Source organism: Caretta caretta, chromosome 3 (genome assembly GCF_965140235.1).
Source record: "Caretta caretta isolate rCarCar2 chromosome 3, rCarCar1.hap1, whole genome shotgun sequence".
Lineage (NCBI taxonomy): Eukaryota > Metazoa > Chordata > Testudines > Cheloniidae > Caretta > Caretta caretta.
The window spans coordinates 121,032,774-121,051,256 of record NC_134208.1 but is presented as its reverse complement, the minus strand read 5'-3'; the positions used below and the strand labels follow the sequence as shown (position 1 = coordinate 121,051,256).

Sequence of the window (18,483 nt, the reverse complement as noted above, 5' to 3'; positions counted from 1 at the left end):
CTGTTCATAATTTCATGGAAACAGGAAGGAAAACACACCTCTTTCAGTCTTGTTTAGAATCAAAGGTGATTGTTGTTACTCTTTCATTGGCTCCATGCCTTCACAAGCTGGTTTAGGCTACACCTTCATTCCTGAATATGCAGTCTGTTTAAGAAATATGCATCATTCCTAACTGTCTTTGTTCTTCTTGTGGAGGGAAAAATCCAGATAATCTTTTACAGTTAGAACTTAACTCTTCCTTTTTATTCAATTCATTTTGAACTATTCCTTCAATTTTATTAGAGTTCAACAGGAAATTAAATTCTGTTTTCAGAAAGTCCAAACACTCCTGTTCTTTACAGGAAGTTTTTAGTTTTCAAAATCTTTAAATTTAAATAACCTGTAGAAAGTCTCTATCTTAAGTTGATACCACAAGACTATTTTTCTTGTCTTCCTGAGTTGTATGAGGGAGTTGCTTGAGCACTGCCACTAATTAATTTCCCATGAATATAAATATTCTATACTTAAATGGCTTTTTATATTAGTAATTAGTTTAGCAAGTTCATAAGATTCCTTGTTGATATATAAAGCATTTTACATAGCAATGATATTAGGAACTTTGTATTTAGTTAACATATTTGGAAGTATGCATTTCACAAAGGCGTTTGCCATTTCAACCTTAACAAATAAAGGTTTGAAACATTTCCAGCTGCACATATTTTCCCTAGAGGGTTTTAAAGATAGAAGTAGAACTTTTTAGTTGAAAAGAAGGGGGGCTGGCAGAGGTCCTTTTTACCCCCAAGGTTTTATTGTTTGATAAGGGTCTTTAATTTTACTTCTCAAGTCCTTCTTGTGTTTACCAGTTGGGGTCTTTACAATTAACGCCTATCAAACATTCCATACAAAGCACCAGTCATCACAACCAAGCATACATCCATTTTTCAAAACACAGCATAAGAGAAATGGGCATAAAAAGTTAAAGCATAGGCTTAAATTGCAGCAAAGGAGGTTTAGGTTGGACATTAGGAAAAGCTTCCTAACTGTCAGGGTGGCTAAGCACTGGAATAAATTGCCTAAAGAGGTTGTGGAATCTCCATCATTGGAGATTTTTAAGAGCAGATTAGACAAACACCTGTCAAGGATGGTCTAGATAGTACTTAGTCCTGCCATGAGTGCAGGGGACTGGACTAGATGACCTCTCGAGGTCCCTTCCAGTCCTATGATGCTATGATTCTAAGAAAGTTTAAAATTCTGTTTTTCTGAATTTGTATAAATACTCTTACTGGTAATAAACATGATTTTATGGCTAAGGAGGAGTTACATTCCTGAGACTTGTCCTTGGGAAGAGAAGGTAAAACATCCCTTTTGTTAGCTTGAATATTTCATATAATCAAAAAAATATATTCATGGAGGTACACTTCCCCAAGCATCTTAGGTAATAAATTAGTGATAAATCTCTTGTAAACTTCAATAAAGGCACAGGCAAGTCTAATGACAAATGTATAATTTATTAATATAATTTCTGCATAGATATGTAGGTCTGTCCACCACAAGGACCATCCACACAATCCTCTTGTTTGCAGAGCATTCCCAAGTATTCACCAGCCATGTTGGCCACCTGCCTGTAACAGGCTGCTCCCCACTCCAGCTCTCAAGCTTCTGTCCACAGTCAGCTCCCAAGCTGCTGCTGCCTCCAGTCTGTTACTCCTGCTGCCATGCAGTTGCCAGGTCTCCTCTGAATATCAGTTCCCTTCCCTGTGCTGGAGCAATTATGGAGCCTGCCACTGGCTGGCTGTTGAACTGGGAGTGGGGGCACCACTGCCTCGTAATGAGCCAGCAGGTTTATTCACATTCTCACTCCACATTTTGTTCCACCCCTTTTTGATTATCACCCCGCAGACACTCCCCATTTCCCCTTTTGGAAAAGGCCCCGGCTGAACGTGAGAATTGTGCACCCCTTGGCAGGGTTGCCAACTCTTGCTATTTTATTGCAAGTCTCATAATATTTGGTGTTTTTCTGTAAGGCCCAGCTACTTTAGTCAAGTGATTATGTGACAATCTCAACTTTCATTTAAAGAAAGTAAGGAAGTGTCTAGCCCTTGTGGTTGTGGGGAAAACTTCAATACGTGACCTGAGTGCATCCTAAAGCTCAGGAACCAGAAGGTAAAGAAAAGAACCCAAAATATATTATTTAAAAAAACAAAAACAACTTTTTTGGGCCCTGATTCATGGCCTGACTGCTCAGGGTTGGCACTATTCATTTTCAATTAATCTCTCTGACCAGAGCCCTGTTTTCCTTCCTTTCCCCTGTCTTTGTAGCAATTATAGCTGGTGTGATTGGGATAATATTGAAAAGCATCAAGAAGAGAATACTTATCTCCCAGCTACATAGTATCTCATCCATGTCTTTCGGTCAAGGAGAGAGCATGTCAGTGTCAGGAAAGAGCTTCTCAAAGTGAAACTAAGCCAGTCTTTTTCTCTAGGAGGTCCTTAAATACAGATCTCCTCATCAGTGTTCATTTCCTTCCCAGCTACAGACCAAGCACAGAACTGATCTGGTCACAGGATTTCCCCTGGTATTAGCAGATTTAAGATGTCTAAAATGGAGAGATTGGGCTTCCTGTGGCCGAGTTTCAAGGTGGCTTCAAACAATACTAGCTAAAATGGCAGCTTCACCTAATAGCTTTAAGCAAGAATGCCTGGGGACGCTAGATACAACTGGACCAACTGATGCCAAGAATCTAAGGCAAAACATAATTCATCAATGTTTCTGATGTGATGCCCTGGCTGGAAGTCTGCTAGGAAATGTAAGCAGATGCTAATATAAGAAAAGAGAGGACCCCTGCCATCCAAGGGCAATACCCCAGTGAAGAGCCCAGTCCATCCAAGCTGCTGGGATTCCTACGAGTACTGATCCTGGGCTCCACTCTGGAGCGTCATCTGTTGGACCAGCTTCAGTGTAGAAGGGGTTAAATTGGAAGCCCTCACTGTCTGCCCTCCTACCTCAGAGTTTTGAGGCTGTTGTGAGGAGGGAGGATCTCCACTGCTTTACCCCTTGCCTTGTGTGAGAGAGGACATCTCCCCTGCGCTACCCAGCACCAGCTGTCCCCAGAAGCACTGAAGTCAAATTGATGCAATTCATGGCCATTTCACAGGTTTCTGAACAGCAACAGTGAAAACTGTGATCACTAATGTTGGCATAAGACACATTCTAGGTGAGTGTTGTTCGGAGTCAGTTGAGAAGGTTCAAAGGCTGATGATTTTACTTACCTTTAGGTTTCCTTTTGAGTAGCTTCACTTCCAAGATTCCCCATTGTTCTTTGGTTCTTAACAAAAAATGGCGCAGATGCAGAATGGAACCAATTATTGCCATACTAAAGCTATATCTTGAGGAAAGCATACATCACAAGTGCCCACAGGGATAGAAGCCACTTTGACTTCTAAAACTCCTTCGTTGTCAGTAGCAGCATGACTTTTAAAACAGACTCCAAACTTAGAAGGCCAGGTGGTAAGCACTATGTTACAAGCAGATGGACCGCTTTTTTCAGCTTTTTTGACAGAGATGAATTTCTTTTTAATTTCTTATGGCTTGATGCATACATCAGGGAAAAAACAATATAGAGAAGCTTGGAGGAAAGTTGTAAGAACATTTAACAGACACTCACCTCCAGTGTGTCCTAGTGGCTGGATGTGGTACTACACTCTTTGTCCTGCTGCTAGTGCCCCCTTGTTGACCTTAGTAGGCAGGTCTTCAATGACTCAGCCCTCCAGCCAAGTTACACAATCAAAAATGGATGCAGCCCTTCCAGGGTAGCAAAAGTCCAACAAAACTGTCTGCCCTCACGAGGGTCTTCAGCCCTGTCTCTGGGCCCTTTAAAATTCTGCTCTTTACTGCGACTTCTAAACAAGCCTCTTCCCCTCTTGGGGCTTAGGCCACTTTGCTAGTGGCTGGTGGGGGAACCCAGGCCCACCCACTACTCCAGGTCCCAACCCAGGGACCCTGTGAATAGCAACCACATACTGCTGCCTCCAGTTCCCTGGGCCTTTACCCATGTAGCCCCTTTCGCTTCACCCTGACCTCAGGGCTGAAGTTCTCAGATCCTCTTCCTCCTTGCTGCACGCCAATGCCACCTGAGCCCACCTTCTGCTTCTCCTTCAAGCACCTGTGACCAGCAGGGAATCCCCAGTCCTGTGTCTCTGGCCCCAGCCAGGAACTGACCTGCTCCTTTCATCTGAGCCTGCTGGGCTCTGATTGGTTGTTTCTATGTACCCTCTCTAGGCAGGCCTGGAGGACCCATCTTCATTGCTTCTTTACTGGGGCAGGGTGTGGTAGGACCTTGGGGCTTCTGGTAGGGGGCCATGAAGGGCCAGGTGCACTGTGTCACAGAACGCAGCACTGGTGAATTGTAATGATAGATTAGCCACTGAACAGATTTCACTATGGATCTGACAGGAGTAACAGTTACTGTGGTGCTCTTCAGCTTTACGGCATTAGAAAAAACTCTGCCAGGAGCCACTTGGGAGGGAGCTCCAGTTCATTTGCCCAGCAATCCCAGCACAGCATCCAGGGTGGATTTGATTTAAATCACTAGTCAGGAAGACTCGATTTAATCATGGATTTCTACATAAAAGTGCATTCTTGTTGGTTGTTATAACCTTAATACACATTCTTCACAACTCAGAGAGAGATGGAGGTTTCATTTTTAGAAGGTACACACTATACATTTTTAAAGAGATTTATTTTGAAAATTTTTCAGATTAGTTTTACAGCTATATCAGAAAATGAATGATTGTTTGGTTATTTCATTTACCAAAAGTAATTGAAGCAGATATTTATGAAGTTATTGGGAGGTGAACTATCAACAGGTTAATCATTAATATTTGGAGGATTTTCTTGCCATGCTGTATTAGCAGGAGATCATCATCAGACAGTCATTTAAACTGTTTTATTTAACTAAAACAACAATGAAGTATTCTGGATTTTTTCTTCAACAGCAAGCCTATAATAATTTAACAAAACAAGCATATGAATTTTTGAATTTAGTTAAACATTCAAGTTTTTTAAAATCAGGTTTGTTTTTGTTAAAATTGTTTAACTAAAATAGTTAAATTAAATATTAAAAAAAAATTAAATAGACCGTCAGCCAGGTCAACATGAGAAACTTAAAATATTGGCTTCTGCAACTAACTCAGTCATCTTCACCTTCATTTTCCTGTTTGTTCATAATCTGGAAAAGAAAAACAAGCTTTCCTGCTTTTTCAGGTCCCAAACGATTTCTCAATTTGGAATGAATTAGTCCAAAGGAAGAAAATATTCTTTCTACACCAGCAGAAGCTACTGCTGTTAAAAGTGAGATTATCACTTCAACAGTGTCTGAATCCAAGTGCTTAAGTGACTTCCACCAGTTCACTGGTATGACTTTCTTTAAATCATCATCAGCAAACGTATATTTTTGAATGGTTCACCCTTAGCTCTGAAGTTTATTATATTTGGCATTATGGAGGGATGATTGCTGGATGTCCATGTCATAGCCAACTCCTCTTCTTCAGCAGTTAAGGTTTGACCCTGGTACCAACTATTGAGAATATTTGTAAGAAAATGAGCTGGAGATAGTGCTTGTCCCATTCGTTTTTTAAATGCTTGTAATTTAACTCTGTCATTGCACATTTCTCTTTTTAAGATCTCACTCAATTCCTTCCAAATTTCAACAGCGTCAGCAATAAAACAGCTATTTCCCTGCGTTTTGTTCAAGGCTACAGAAATAGGCTTCAGGGTACGCAGCATGTGTTCAACATTTCTCTTAAGCCCAATGTTGAGAACTTTGGCTGTGACAATGCCGTCTATTTTTTCACGATTTTGTTCACAAACTCATCAGATTAGGCCAGTTCTTGATCTAGTGCTCAAAACAGTCCACTCCTGAGTTCTACTGCACGTCTTGTGGGAGAGTTCGCTTGGTTCCTTCCACTTTTTTCAGAGCAGCTGCTGCAAAGTGGTTGTTATGGAAGTATTTTGCAATTTCAACATTAGCCTTTATTTCTGGAACACTGAAGTCTTTGGCTAGGAGGTGCATCAAATGAGCACTGCAACCGTATGTTATTAACTTGGGACTCTCTTTACTCTCTTCTAAATAATTTCTTCTCATTTTGGATATATTTGCAGCATTGTCTGAGACCAAGCTGCACATTAGACATTTGAATTTTTTTTCACAGTTTTTTATAGCTATACTGCTACTTCTTGTAAGTATTCTGCTGTGTGTGCATTTCTTGATGTATCAATTGTTTCTGTAAGGAAGACATTCCCTTCTGTTGTCACACAAGCACATACAACAGGATCATTGTGGACATTGCTCCACCCATCAATTTCACCCTCTAGGTCTTTTGCACACTGCTCAATTTCTCTTTCATACACTTTATCCAGCAATTTGCTGCAACCTCTGCTCTGTTGGGTGGACTGTATCCTGATCTTAATGACTGAACCATGTTAATGAAGTGTGGGTTCTCAATCATACGGAAAGGAGAGTTTCTTGCATAAACAAACCGGGCAATTTTTTCATCAATTACCTCTTTTTGTAATCTGCTGGTTCTTATCACAAACTTATCTATGCTTGTTTCTGGATGATGGAGTTTTTTTTTCTTTTTGCTACAGGTGATTTACTGTGGCTATGTGACATACATGATGTGACTGAAACACTGTCATTGGCAGATCACCTTCAAGATCACCATCATTTTCTATAGTTTCAGAGTTGATAGTCTTCAGAATCCTGTATGTTGAGGATGGATTCTCCTAAACAAAATAAGTCAATGCAGTTATTTAATTATTATTACCAGACTGCTCATTTAGTATAAGTCATTGCATTCACTGACACTGAGTACTACTTTAAAGATGAAATTATAAAAGGAAGATCTGCCTATTTCAGCTATTTATTTTTTATCACAACTGCATATAAAATGATAGTACCATAGAGTAAGAACAATATTTTTTGCTCAAACATGAGAATTCAAGAATAGTCCAGAAGGAAGAGAGGCAGTCCTTAAGAAAGAAGCATGAAATAAAAAAGTTTACCAACCCTGAAGATCCTGCACATTCAGACATGTTCCTTTCATCATCTTCAACGCAGCTTCCTCCTGAGAAGGAACTCTTCTCATGATGTTGTTTCATTCGGGTAACCAGGCCTTGCATTTCTTTGTTGCACTGTTTGCATTTTGCATGCAAGCCTGTCTTACCAACAGGTAGAGGAACTTCATTAAAATATTCCCAAACTGGGTCTCCTTTATGGCCTGCTGCCATAATAGGTTTTCCCTTCTAGTAAGAGAATGGTATGGTAGATCTCAAATTAATGAAGACTCAGAAAGACCTCAAGACTTCTAGAATATGCTGCTCAAACAGTTTCACTTTTGTTTCTACTGCCTGTCCCTCCCTTCTCACATTTATCTCCGGACTACTACTTCTTGTCCAGATCTATTCCACCCCCAACAATCTTCTATTCATCTAACTTTTTGAAACTTTGCACTTTTAGAGAGAGGTAAGGGATTGACTCTGTGTATACAAATTTGCAGAGGGACAATACGGTTGAGGTCTGTTATTTCTTACCTCTATATATTATTTATTTGAAAACATTTTTGCTGTTAACAAGCATGTTATATCTGAAGACACAAATCCACAGTTTGAGAACTGCAAAACTAAGCATCTCTGATGGTATCTTCGAGACTGAGCACTGAGTCCCATTGGGTAGATAGAAAGATTAATTTAAATAATCTATACAGAAGCCCCTGGAGCCCTATAAAATTGGGTCCCTAATCCATGAACTATTGGAACTCATTTACAAAACTTTTCTTAAGCATTACATGAATATATTGTCTCGTACTATAGAATTAGAATATTTAATCCCTATTCCATTATGAGATATCTTTGAGCTATAATGTATCTTAATTAAAATTATCTTTAGATAGGGTTTTCCCCCAAAAAGCATTTTATCAAAATCCAATTTTTTGATTAAAAAAATTGATTTTTATCCACCCTGACTGCATTATCTGTAATCCCCAAGACAAGGACTCCTGTGATCAGCATTCAGCTCAAGGCTAGATCCAGACCAGAGATGTGTTGAAACCATGCATGTTTTCTTCAACAAAGAGTAAATTAACTTGTGAAATGGAAAGGTCAGTCAAGAAAACAGAATCATACTAGTTACTCAAAGGCGTCTGTCGCAGGGCGGTCTGCCCCTTTAAGGGCCCGTGGAGCGGCCAGCCCTGTCCTGAAGAGGAGCCCACAAGCAGCTGCTGGCAATCTGACCCAGCTGGACAGAATCTAGTGCTTGGGTCTGATAATTCCTAGCCAGGGGATACAAAGGAGAGCTCCTGCCCCAGGAGACTGGCTGTGACCAGGAGAGGACTGGGAGTGCACTCTCCTGTGGCTACAGCAGAAGGCTGTGAGAGGCAGGGAAGCCCTGCAGATGCCCTTAGGCTTGGGAAGGTCCAGCACATTAAGCTATTGGAAACAGAGGGCTCCACAGTCTGAGCTAAAGAACAGGACTGTTGCTTTTTGTTGTTGTTTCAATTTCCCTTTTTTTGTGTTAAAGACTAAACAGAGCCCTGAGGAAAGGGCTACAGACTGAACTGGGCATAGCTGATTGTTTGTCTTTGCCTGGTGATTGGGTCCACTATCCTAGAGTCCTTTTAATTGAATGGTCCCAGGGATGGGGGGGAAAAGCCACTGTATCTTTGTTATCTTTAGTGTCTTTCCTTTGCTGCGCCTGGACAAATGCTATTACCGTTACATCTTCTACACATGTTGTGGATGCCTCTTTTCCAAGATAAACATTCATTTCAGTTTACAAAAAATAACAGATTATTTAAATGGCTTTGAAATCAAAGAGTCACACAGCAGAGTGGTCAAGGCAAAAGGAAGAGATTAATCTCACCAAAGCTATGCACTGAAGGGAACAATGACACCTTTGTTTTGAGGGAAAAAAAGCCATCCAACTGGAAAGCAACCAGAAAAATGGAGAACAAAGACATGTTATTTATGGTAGTTAAAATATAACTTGTATGGCTTTCCTCTTTGTCCAGGGGAAGTATGTGGCGAAGTTGGAAAGGATGGACATATCAAGGGATGCAACACAGTAAAACCGCTTTCAAAGATGAATAGGTTGCCCTTTGGTCAAACAAAAAATAGATTTGAAAATTTGCCTCTTGTGAACAGAAGAAAAAATAAGAAATAGAGAACACACAACTGTCATGGATGAGGAACTAGATGAAGGGTCTGAAATGAACCTCACCTGATGGAAACTGCTGTTTTTCCTTTTATAACATCATGCAGCTCCTTCCACAGCTAGGCATTTCTTTAATTCCCCAGCCTGTCCCATTCACGCTGTATCAACAGTATTGCTAAATGCTGTCAAATAGTTTAAAATATTTAAGAATAAAGGCAGGTTGTCTCCTTTCATTTCATTGTTAACACTATCTTAGCAAAATAGTATGCCAGCCACACGGAGATAGAGTATATAACCTGATGATCAGAGAATAATAATACTAATGAGAACTGATCTAGAAAATCACTCATTTTGACTTGTGGGCTACATATTAAGTATTTAATCATAAATATAGGTTTACTATAATCAGGGCAGCTGTAGGATTTGTAGTCCCTATCTGAAGACAAATGCTGCCCAATCCAGCTCCCTCTCCACCTGCAACTGCCCTTCCCACCTCGGTGTCTGTGATATCACCCCCAACAACCTCTTGATCAGGTGATGTAACCAGAGAGCACTGGAGGCAAAGGACTCTGTGTCAACTTAGATGGCATAGACTTAATGCCACTACTGTCTACAACACATATGAAGAGAGACACATACAAATAAGGGGGATCCACTGGAGCTCTTCATGCCCATCTGATGGGAATGCAGAAGGTGCTTGGACTCTTACTAGGATGCTTTTCCTGTACACGTAGACACTTCTTTTTCTGTCACTCTTTGGCTAATGGGTGCATGATAAATTTGAAACTAACTTACCTCCATCTGGTTGCTAAGAGAGGGAGTTTCTATTTCTTTCCTCCCAAGTTCAGAGGTCAGCAAGGAGGACCTGCCTAGCCTCCATCCCTGTCTGGCCACCATCATTGGGTCCTTTTCCCCTCTCTGTATTGCAGCATCTTCCTCCAGTGCAGCTCTCTGGGTGAAATGATTCCTGTCACAGTTTCATTGCTGACCACAAAGTTCTGAACTGCAGTGGTGAAAGTCTTGTTTATTTGATTCCACCGATTCTTGGGAAAACTACAGCAGCATTAACACTAGAGCTGTCTGCAGACTCAGCAGACAACACAGCATCAGGCTACAATTGGATCCAGGTTATCTTTGCAACCATAAGGGCTCAAGAATTTTTAAAAAGCTGAAAATCTGCAGAAGGTGATGGTGATGTGGGACTGCAGGTCCTTCACACTGGGCAGTGACATACAAGGGAGTGGATTTTAAAAGTCCTGCCCTATTACACTTTATACTGTAGTTCACATTTAATGTTTTATAAATATTAGCATCACAAAACAAGGTAATCCATTTTAGTCTTATTTTTGCCCATTGCTTGTTTTTCAGTAAAAAAAAAAAAAAAAAAAGACAGAGGCACACTATCAACTGTCATTGCGTTTTTATTTATTAAAGATGAGAGCACTTGAGGTAACATTAAAGTTTCCAGTATGTAAGTGGCAATAAGAAAAATAACACAAATCCCAAATGTAATTTACTTCAATTAAGAGCAAATTGCCTAATATCCAAGCACAGTAGAACATACTGTAAAAACTCTTTGTCTTTCATCTTCCCACATGAATGACAGCAGGTATGATGGGCAGGTCTCCGAATGAGCAGGGAAATCCCAGTCTAGAGACGTAGTTGTTCAGGAGAGCAAACTATAAGAAAGCTGGCTCTGGAATATTAATGTATTTCTGATTAAGACTAGTCTCCTGTTTTAAAAGCATTCAGGATGTTCAACAAGAAGCAAGATACAACAAACGAGTCACAGATTTTCTAGTCTGCAAAATTTTATTAAGCAACAGCTGGACAACTCTTACAACTCCAAATCATCAAGGAAAAATAGGGCTATCAGTCCATCTCTCAATCATGTAGACAGTAAAGAATTTGGACAAACCACGTTATTAAAGGGAAACCATTAATGCTTTCTAGGTACCACCCATACAATCTATTACACAAGATACATAAAAGGAGAGGCAGATCAGGGTAAGTCTATAATTACTATGAAAACCTGGTTCTGAATGGCATATTTTAAAAAAACCCAACATTTCCAGAAAGATGTTTTTAAAATAGTGTACGTATGTAATAGTACGCAGCCGTGTACCAAGTTCCCCGAAGGCTTGAAAAGAACATGCTGGGTCATTTGGCTAGAGATCTCGGCACCCGCATGACTGCACACTTGTTTAAAAAAAAAATAAAGCCAAAAACGGTAGTAATAAATTCAGAAATAATGTCAAAAGTTACAGTACCAAAATAATGCATTTATAAACAAATGCAAAAAAATACCTTTTTCAGGCAATACTACCGTGCCTTTTTCAATCAAATGCATCCTCATGCGATTCAACAACACTACATATTTTGCATCTACAACAAACAAGATCTTAAACACCATCCCCCCCAACACACACATCCACAAAGAAGAGAGAAAAACGCAGTAAGAAATAAAAGAATAGGAAGCAGAGGCAAAACATAGACCAAGCTAACAAAAGAAAAGAAAGGAAAATTACAAGTCTTATTAACAAGGAACCGGAAATAACATAGATTGATGGGAACTATGCTGAGCACTATTTTGATGAAATACTGAAAACGCAATCATCTGCTAACATTATACGAAAATGTTTCTCTCGATTTTATTATTATTTTTAATCTTAACACTTTTATTATTTGAACCAGCTGTTAATCTGGCCATCTTTTCACAATCAGTTATCTGGCCAAAGTGAACATTCAGACAGACAGCTTTGTCACTATCCAAAACTCCTGTATCAGATTTTATTTTTAAATTTGGAGTTAGTGTAAATTGTAGGGGAACAACTAGGAACATTTACAGAACCTTTACATCTGTCTACCATTATGAATCCAATTTTTCTATGCACATTTTGGAGAGAGAAGTGGTTTGGGGTTGTCTTTCAGCCCCCAAAGTCATTATGGTCCCAATTGTTCAATTGTATCTGTGTGGACAGACCCTTGCAGAGCCCCATTCAAGTCAATCTGTACAGTGCAGGAGCCTGCCTGCATAGACAGATTTGCAGAATTATGGGCATAGAGTTGTTTTTAATTTTAATAACAAAAATTGCTTCAGTGACTACTCCTTTATCCTCTTACTTGGTTAACTGTTCTTGCTATTATTTTCCTATTTGTGCAGATGCAGCACAAAACAATCAAAACCCCAAAGCAATTCTTTCCTAAAACTTTTCTCAACATGCAATGCTCTGTGCTGGGTTGGATTTTTTAATCCTTAAAGTTTCTGTGTGTGATTGTGTATTTGTGCACACTTGAAAAAATTTAATCTTAAAATGATTCCCCTTTGAGCCCACTCCTGGGAGATGGTAATATAGCTTCATTCACTCCAGCATGATACATGCAGCAACAGCCTTAAGCCCCGATCCCGGAGAGGGATTCATGTGTGAAGACCCTTATGCCCATACAGGATTGTACTAAAATCAATAGGACTCTGTGCTGGCAACGTAGCACTAGGTTGCCAACAGTGTAGAGTAGTTTGTGCCCTGTAGAAATATCCACTTTTATTATAGTGCAACTAACTACTGCTCTGGCAAACACCATCTTTCAAGCTAGTAGAAGCCAAATTTTTCCCTCTTTTTTGTCAAAGCTGCTCCTCCTCCATCATGTTCACCCTTTCAGATGAAGATTTACACAGTTACCAAGTGCTCATGGGGCACCCCGATGTAACATAGCCACAAAAAACAGACTTCAGAAATACCTGCACTCAAATTATCTGAAGCAACAACTCAAAACACAAGCAAAGTCTGATTACCTCATAGTGGCAGTGAATCTTCATTGAAACATGGAACAAAAATGGAACGGTAAACCTTGGTAAACGGTAAACTTCAAAGAGGTTGCTTAAGATGGTGGCTATTTGAGGTGGCCCCAAGTGCAAATTTACTGTACTACTACACAAGATCATTCTGACTGTATATGGAAATTGCCATTGCCTGCTCTGGGAATGAATGTAAAACTATTAACTTGACCCAATAATTTTCCTTTATGCTACTTTCATCTCCTCCCCCCCCACCACCACCTTATTTCTGCTATTCTAGAACCATAGTACTACTGCTGAATAGTACCAGTGGTTCTCAGGATGAAATTCACTCCTCTGCAGAGGGCCGACAAGGTCTTTGTATTATTTTTTGGACCCACTTAAACCACATTTTGAGGGCTAGAGCCAGATTGTCAAATGAAATCTGGCCCCTTTGTGCCACTCAGGCAGTGCAATGGGGATGGATTCTGGCTGCAAATCAGCCAGCAGGGAAATCCCCTGGCACAGGGGAAGTCACTGCTGGTGTAAAGCTGGTGCAGTCAAGTCCTGCACGAGCTGCTCTCTCGACTCTTGGAGCCGGAGGTATGTTGGGGAGATAGGCGCATGGTGGAATGGTGCTCCGCTCTGCCTATCCTCTATTGTAGGGCCAATTAAAGCTTCTCAGCTACTCTAAGCATTCCCAGGGCTGTGGGTCAGCTCAGATTAGCCTCAGAATCAGGGAGCTGTAACAGGAGCAGAACTTGACCACAACAGACAATCTAGCCCCTTAAATAGGATTTCAGTGATGCACAGGCTGTGTATTAGCCCTCTGCACAAAGATGAAAGTCACCCAAAGTGAGCCATATATAAAACACTTATTTTATACATGAACTCTCCTCTGTTCTGTACCTCAAAACCAAGGCTAGCTCTAAGAAAAGAAAGCAAATCATGATTTGTGTTTTTTAAACCATCTCCGTGACTGAAAAAGCCAGTTAAAACATAATGGGAAAATACACAGTATAGAGGACAGATTTCTGCAGGTCCCCCCCCAGCCACCAAAAATCTACACTGTATGTAATCTACAGAATCCCCAATAGCATATCTACTTTTTCCAACTGCCTGATAAACAAGATTCTTCCCTACATTATAAAATGTTGAATATTGTCCAGCAAAAAAAGTCCTATACACATTCTTAAACAATTTCTTGCAGCAAAACATATTGCTAGCAAACAATTAATTACAAAGATCCTCTTTTCATATAAATAAGAAAGTGTGTATAACTCACTGGTACATAGTAATAAAATAAACCCTAAATCACTTATTACATTAAGCAAGATAAATAATTTGACTCAGACATTAACAGGAAATTTGCATTAAATTATCTTTAAAAAATAACTCAACCCCTCAAAAAACAAAACATAAGCCTCTTGGCTTAACAATTATTGCACAACTAAAAAAAAAAGCTTTTGAAAACCATATTGAACTACTGGAAACTATTGTATGTATAAAAGAATTAGGTAATTCAGAACACGTTGCTATTTTCTTCCTAGAAGAACTTACAATTGTCTACACAAAAACTAAGTTGTAACACTTAAATATAAAATGTAAAATTAGTGTTTTGGCTTGAACGCAACAGCAATCTTCATGATTAAAATCATCCTAGTGGAAGTATTAGTTTGGAGGGCTTTTAAAGTTGTTTCTTAAATTTTCTCTCAACATACGAAGAAAAAAAAAGGAGAATGATCATTATGACCTGCTGTCTTCATAATTTAGGACGCAACTGTACACTCATAATTTAGGACCCAGTTGTCCATATACACAACTCAGTTGACTTCAGCAGGAATTGTGTATACTTAACTGAGGGCAGAATCTGTCCCTAACCCTAGGTAGTCTTTATGCCATTAAATTGTTGCCTTAAAGGGACACTGTCAACATACTTACAGAAGAAAAACTCTTTACCTTATAACATAAAAACAGAACGAACGTTAGAAATCATCATTTTCACCATTTGTGGTGTTTGTTTTTGTGCTTCTGTAAGGTGGGAACAAGGCCTTCTTCTATGTCTGGAAAGCTCCAAGACCCTGTGGGCTACCAGAACCAAATACCAATGGATCCTGGATAATAAAACTAGACTGGCAGGTTTCACTTAAGTTTTCGCCACATTTGCTTTCTGGTTTTCCTGCATTTGCACATTGCTGCTGTTAATTTGGTTCTTCATACTGCAGGGGAATGTTAAAAAAAAAGATGACAAACCTTTGCCTGGAAAGTTAAAGAAAACAACAGTATGAAAACAGTTCTGTTTAGATGAGGTATGCTGAGCACAAACATGTGCAAACATACTTAATTCCATTAAATCTGCACTCTTGGCCTAAAACTAGTTGACAATGTCTCTTTAAGAGGATTATTTCTAAAAAGCAACAGAACACCTTTCCTCCTAAAAGAAGAAATGAATCAATATGCTTTTGGCCTCAACGTGTTCAGTGCACACTTCTCAATATTCCAATACTGCTTATGGGATTAATTAGAGCTATTCGGATCTCTTCAGAAGCACGATTGGGTCAAGCCCCGCAATCCTCACTCATATGGGTAGTGCCACTGAAATCATGTGAGTAAGGAATAAGCCTGTTGCCTAGACAGCACGTAATTCTGCACTGACTTTGGGCCCAATCTCGCTCCCACTAAAGTCGATGACAAACTCCCACTGATTTCAAAGTCAGCAGGACCAAGCCCATTTGATCCGTCTACCTCCTCCTCCACACACACTCCAGAAGCTGTTACTAAAATCAGCTACTAAATAACTGCGGAGGTGGGGGTGGGGTTCCTCTGTAACAGAAAGATATACACCTAATTGGTGGAGTTTCAACAAAAGTGAATACATAAAAGCAAATAGAAGAGTTAATGCCAAGGGAAATATTGGGCTTGATCCACTCCCATGTGCAAGCAGAGACTGCTGAGCCCCACGATGATACAGGGATTATACCACCATTTTCCCCAGGGGCTCTATGACCGAAGGGCAGCATTATCTTGCAGGTGGGTCTTTTTGGGGCCACACTGGTGGAGGTTGCCTGGGAAATCATCTGAATCAGCACATCCCTAGATATCCTTGTCAAAACCTGGCTCTGGCCAGCATTACCTACCCTGTGTTGTCTGGTTTCAGAGTCCCCAGTGGAAGTTGGAGCCAGGGAGCTGCTGCATCCCTTCCTCCACTGGGGGTCCTGGGCCCGCGATGGGTTCCCTCCAATGAATCAAGACTACTTAGCCTAGCCTACCTTTACAGACATTTCAAACAATCACAGTGATGTATTTTACTCTCTTGGTGTATGGTTTGTGTTTCAAACAAAGTTATGAAGGGCTTCCTAGTAAGGAGTAAAACTGAGGTTTACAGACAGAGATAAACCAGCCACTACCCCATCTTTCTAAATGTGTTCTGATTTGAAAGAGTATTTTTAAAGGAAATCTACAGTTACATTTTGCAACCTACTGTGGATTTAATTTAATGAACAATCAGGGTTTTCATGTGGTACCGGGGAAGCATTTCCAAATCAAACTGTATTCAACAGAGATGTGGGTGTGCATGTGTGTGTGAGAGAGAGAGGGCACTAGAGCAATAAACAGAATCTCTCTCCACTAAAGCAACCCATTGAAACACCTAATGCGGGCTTTGACTTCTATTAGACTTCTACTGCAGTTAGAAACAGTCTTGTTACTGTATATAGTTGATTAAAAAGCCATAACCAGCTATATAAATTTTGGCTTCCCATTCTGTTTTTGGACTGTTAACCATTCAAACTACAGCCTATAATGCTGTACTCCAATAGGAGATCGGTGAAAGGGGCGGTACTCTCCAATATTTTCTTCCTTTTCTCCCTTTTTTCCAAGCAGCAGTGATGAGAAATCCCCTACTGTCATCACATGCCTTTCTCTTTCCCAATTAAAGCAATGCTCTGATTCACCATAGATTTAGAAGAATTTTACTCACTGGGCCCATTTTATTTATTTTAACAATTTTGTTCTTAATGTGTAAACATCTTTTAGTGAGGAGCAGGTGTAGCCCTTGCCCATGTGCGACACCAGGCTGCATCATGTACTACACACATGTAGTACAAGTCAAAGAATACTGCTTACCTATACATGTACATATGCAACTCTCACAACTCCTCCCTCCTCTGTTCTCCATCATCTAGTGAAACACATTTATCCCAAGTAACAGCACACACAAAAAGCAGACACAAACTTCTTCGATGAAATGTGTTCTGAAACCATCCAATGTAACAGTTTTGTTTCTCTTCTGAATAATACATCAGTATTTATAAATTAAATATTGACCTTCGTAAACCTCCTTGGTACCTGCAGTGCTCAGCTATGATCAGAGAAGAAACCTGTGTCTTCAAGTATTATAGCTTTTTTTTTTCCTGCTATCACTGATGTAGTAGTACAAACTGGACCAGAAAAAAGGTTATGTTCCCTGTTTTAAAAAGAACAGAATGATATAAGGCAGTCTACCAAAGAGAGCAGTCTTTTTTAACCCCGCTACGAGCTTACGTCAGCTACTGCAGCAAACACAGCAGAACCACCACAACAAGCCAAAAGCCACATTTCCCAACATAACACTGAATGGCTCTCACCCGATGCTCTTTCTGAAACCCCAGCACAATGTTAAAAAAAAAAAAAAACACAAAAAAACAACCCAAACAAACAGCTCCCCCACCCCAATAATGACTAAAGTTAATGCCCTCTTTTGGGCACCAAGAGATTTTTCCAGTTTTACTGCCTTCTTCACTCCCTGGCACCTTTCTGCACCTAAAACAGGCCGCCCTGACATTTTCCAGTTCGGCCCTTAGGAGATTTTGTTAACGTTTTTCTCTCTCCAGTCTCTGCTCTTTTCATTTGAGGCGTTGAGTCACGTTAGCCAGAGCAACTGCAAAGGCCTGCACTGCAGAAAACGGATATTGAAAGTCCAAAATGTAAGCATTGCCATCAATCCTTCCGAACTGCATTACCTGGGGAAGGGTGGAAGGTGGGGGGAGGAAAAAACAAGGAACAAGAGGTCAATAGAAGGGAGAGACCAAGAAGTAATAAGGCAAAAAGCAAGACTGTGATATCCTTATTCATACTGAATAGTACCTTACTCCATACAAAATCAATAGGGCCAGTCGCAGAACAAAGTACAAGTATGAGTGAGGACATCACAATCTGGCCCATAGAAATCTACTCTGTAGAGGAAATACACAGCCTTAAAAGACCCAGGGTCAGATTCAGCCATGGTGTAAGTGGATTTAACTCCACTGAAATCATTGATGCTGAGTCAGGACTAAGGTCCATACCATCTGCTCCTTCAGACAAATCAGAGGAGGATCTCCACAGGGGATCCTCAGAGAGAGATCCCACTGCATCACCCTATCAGAAAGGCAGTTTTATCCCAGGAGAAAGCCACAGCAGGCCCTGCCCCAAACCTGGCAGAACTCCTCTGACCCACGTGGATCCCTGGCATATGCATAAGGCCAGGGCCATCTGCACAAA

At 40.2% G+C, this 18,483-nt stretch overlaps 1 protein-coding gene across 1 annotated transcript in view; it reads right to left on the bottom strand.

The window, feature by feature from the left end:
• Window positions 1-10,981: 10,981 nt before the first annotated feature.
• The window catches only part of TULP4 (TUB like protein 4), a 297,688-nt gene continuing 290,186 nt past the window's right edge, over window positions 10,982-18,483 (bottom strand). The window contains exon 15 of the mRNA XM_048844124.2: window positions 10,982-17,963. Coding sequence (XP_048700081.1) covers window positions 17,847-17,963 — 117 coding nt within the window. The 3' untranslated portion in view covers window positions 10,982-17,846. The remainder of the gene's footprint in view (window positions 17,964-18,483) is intronic.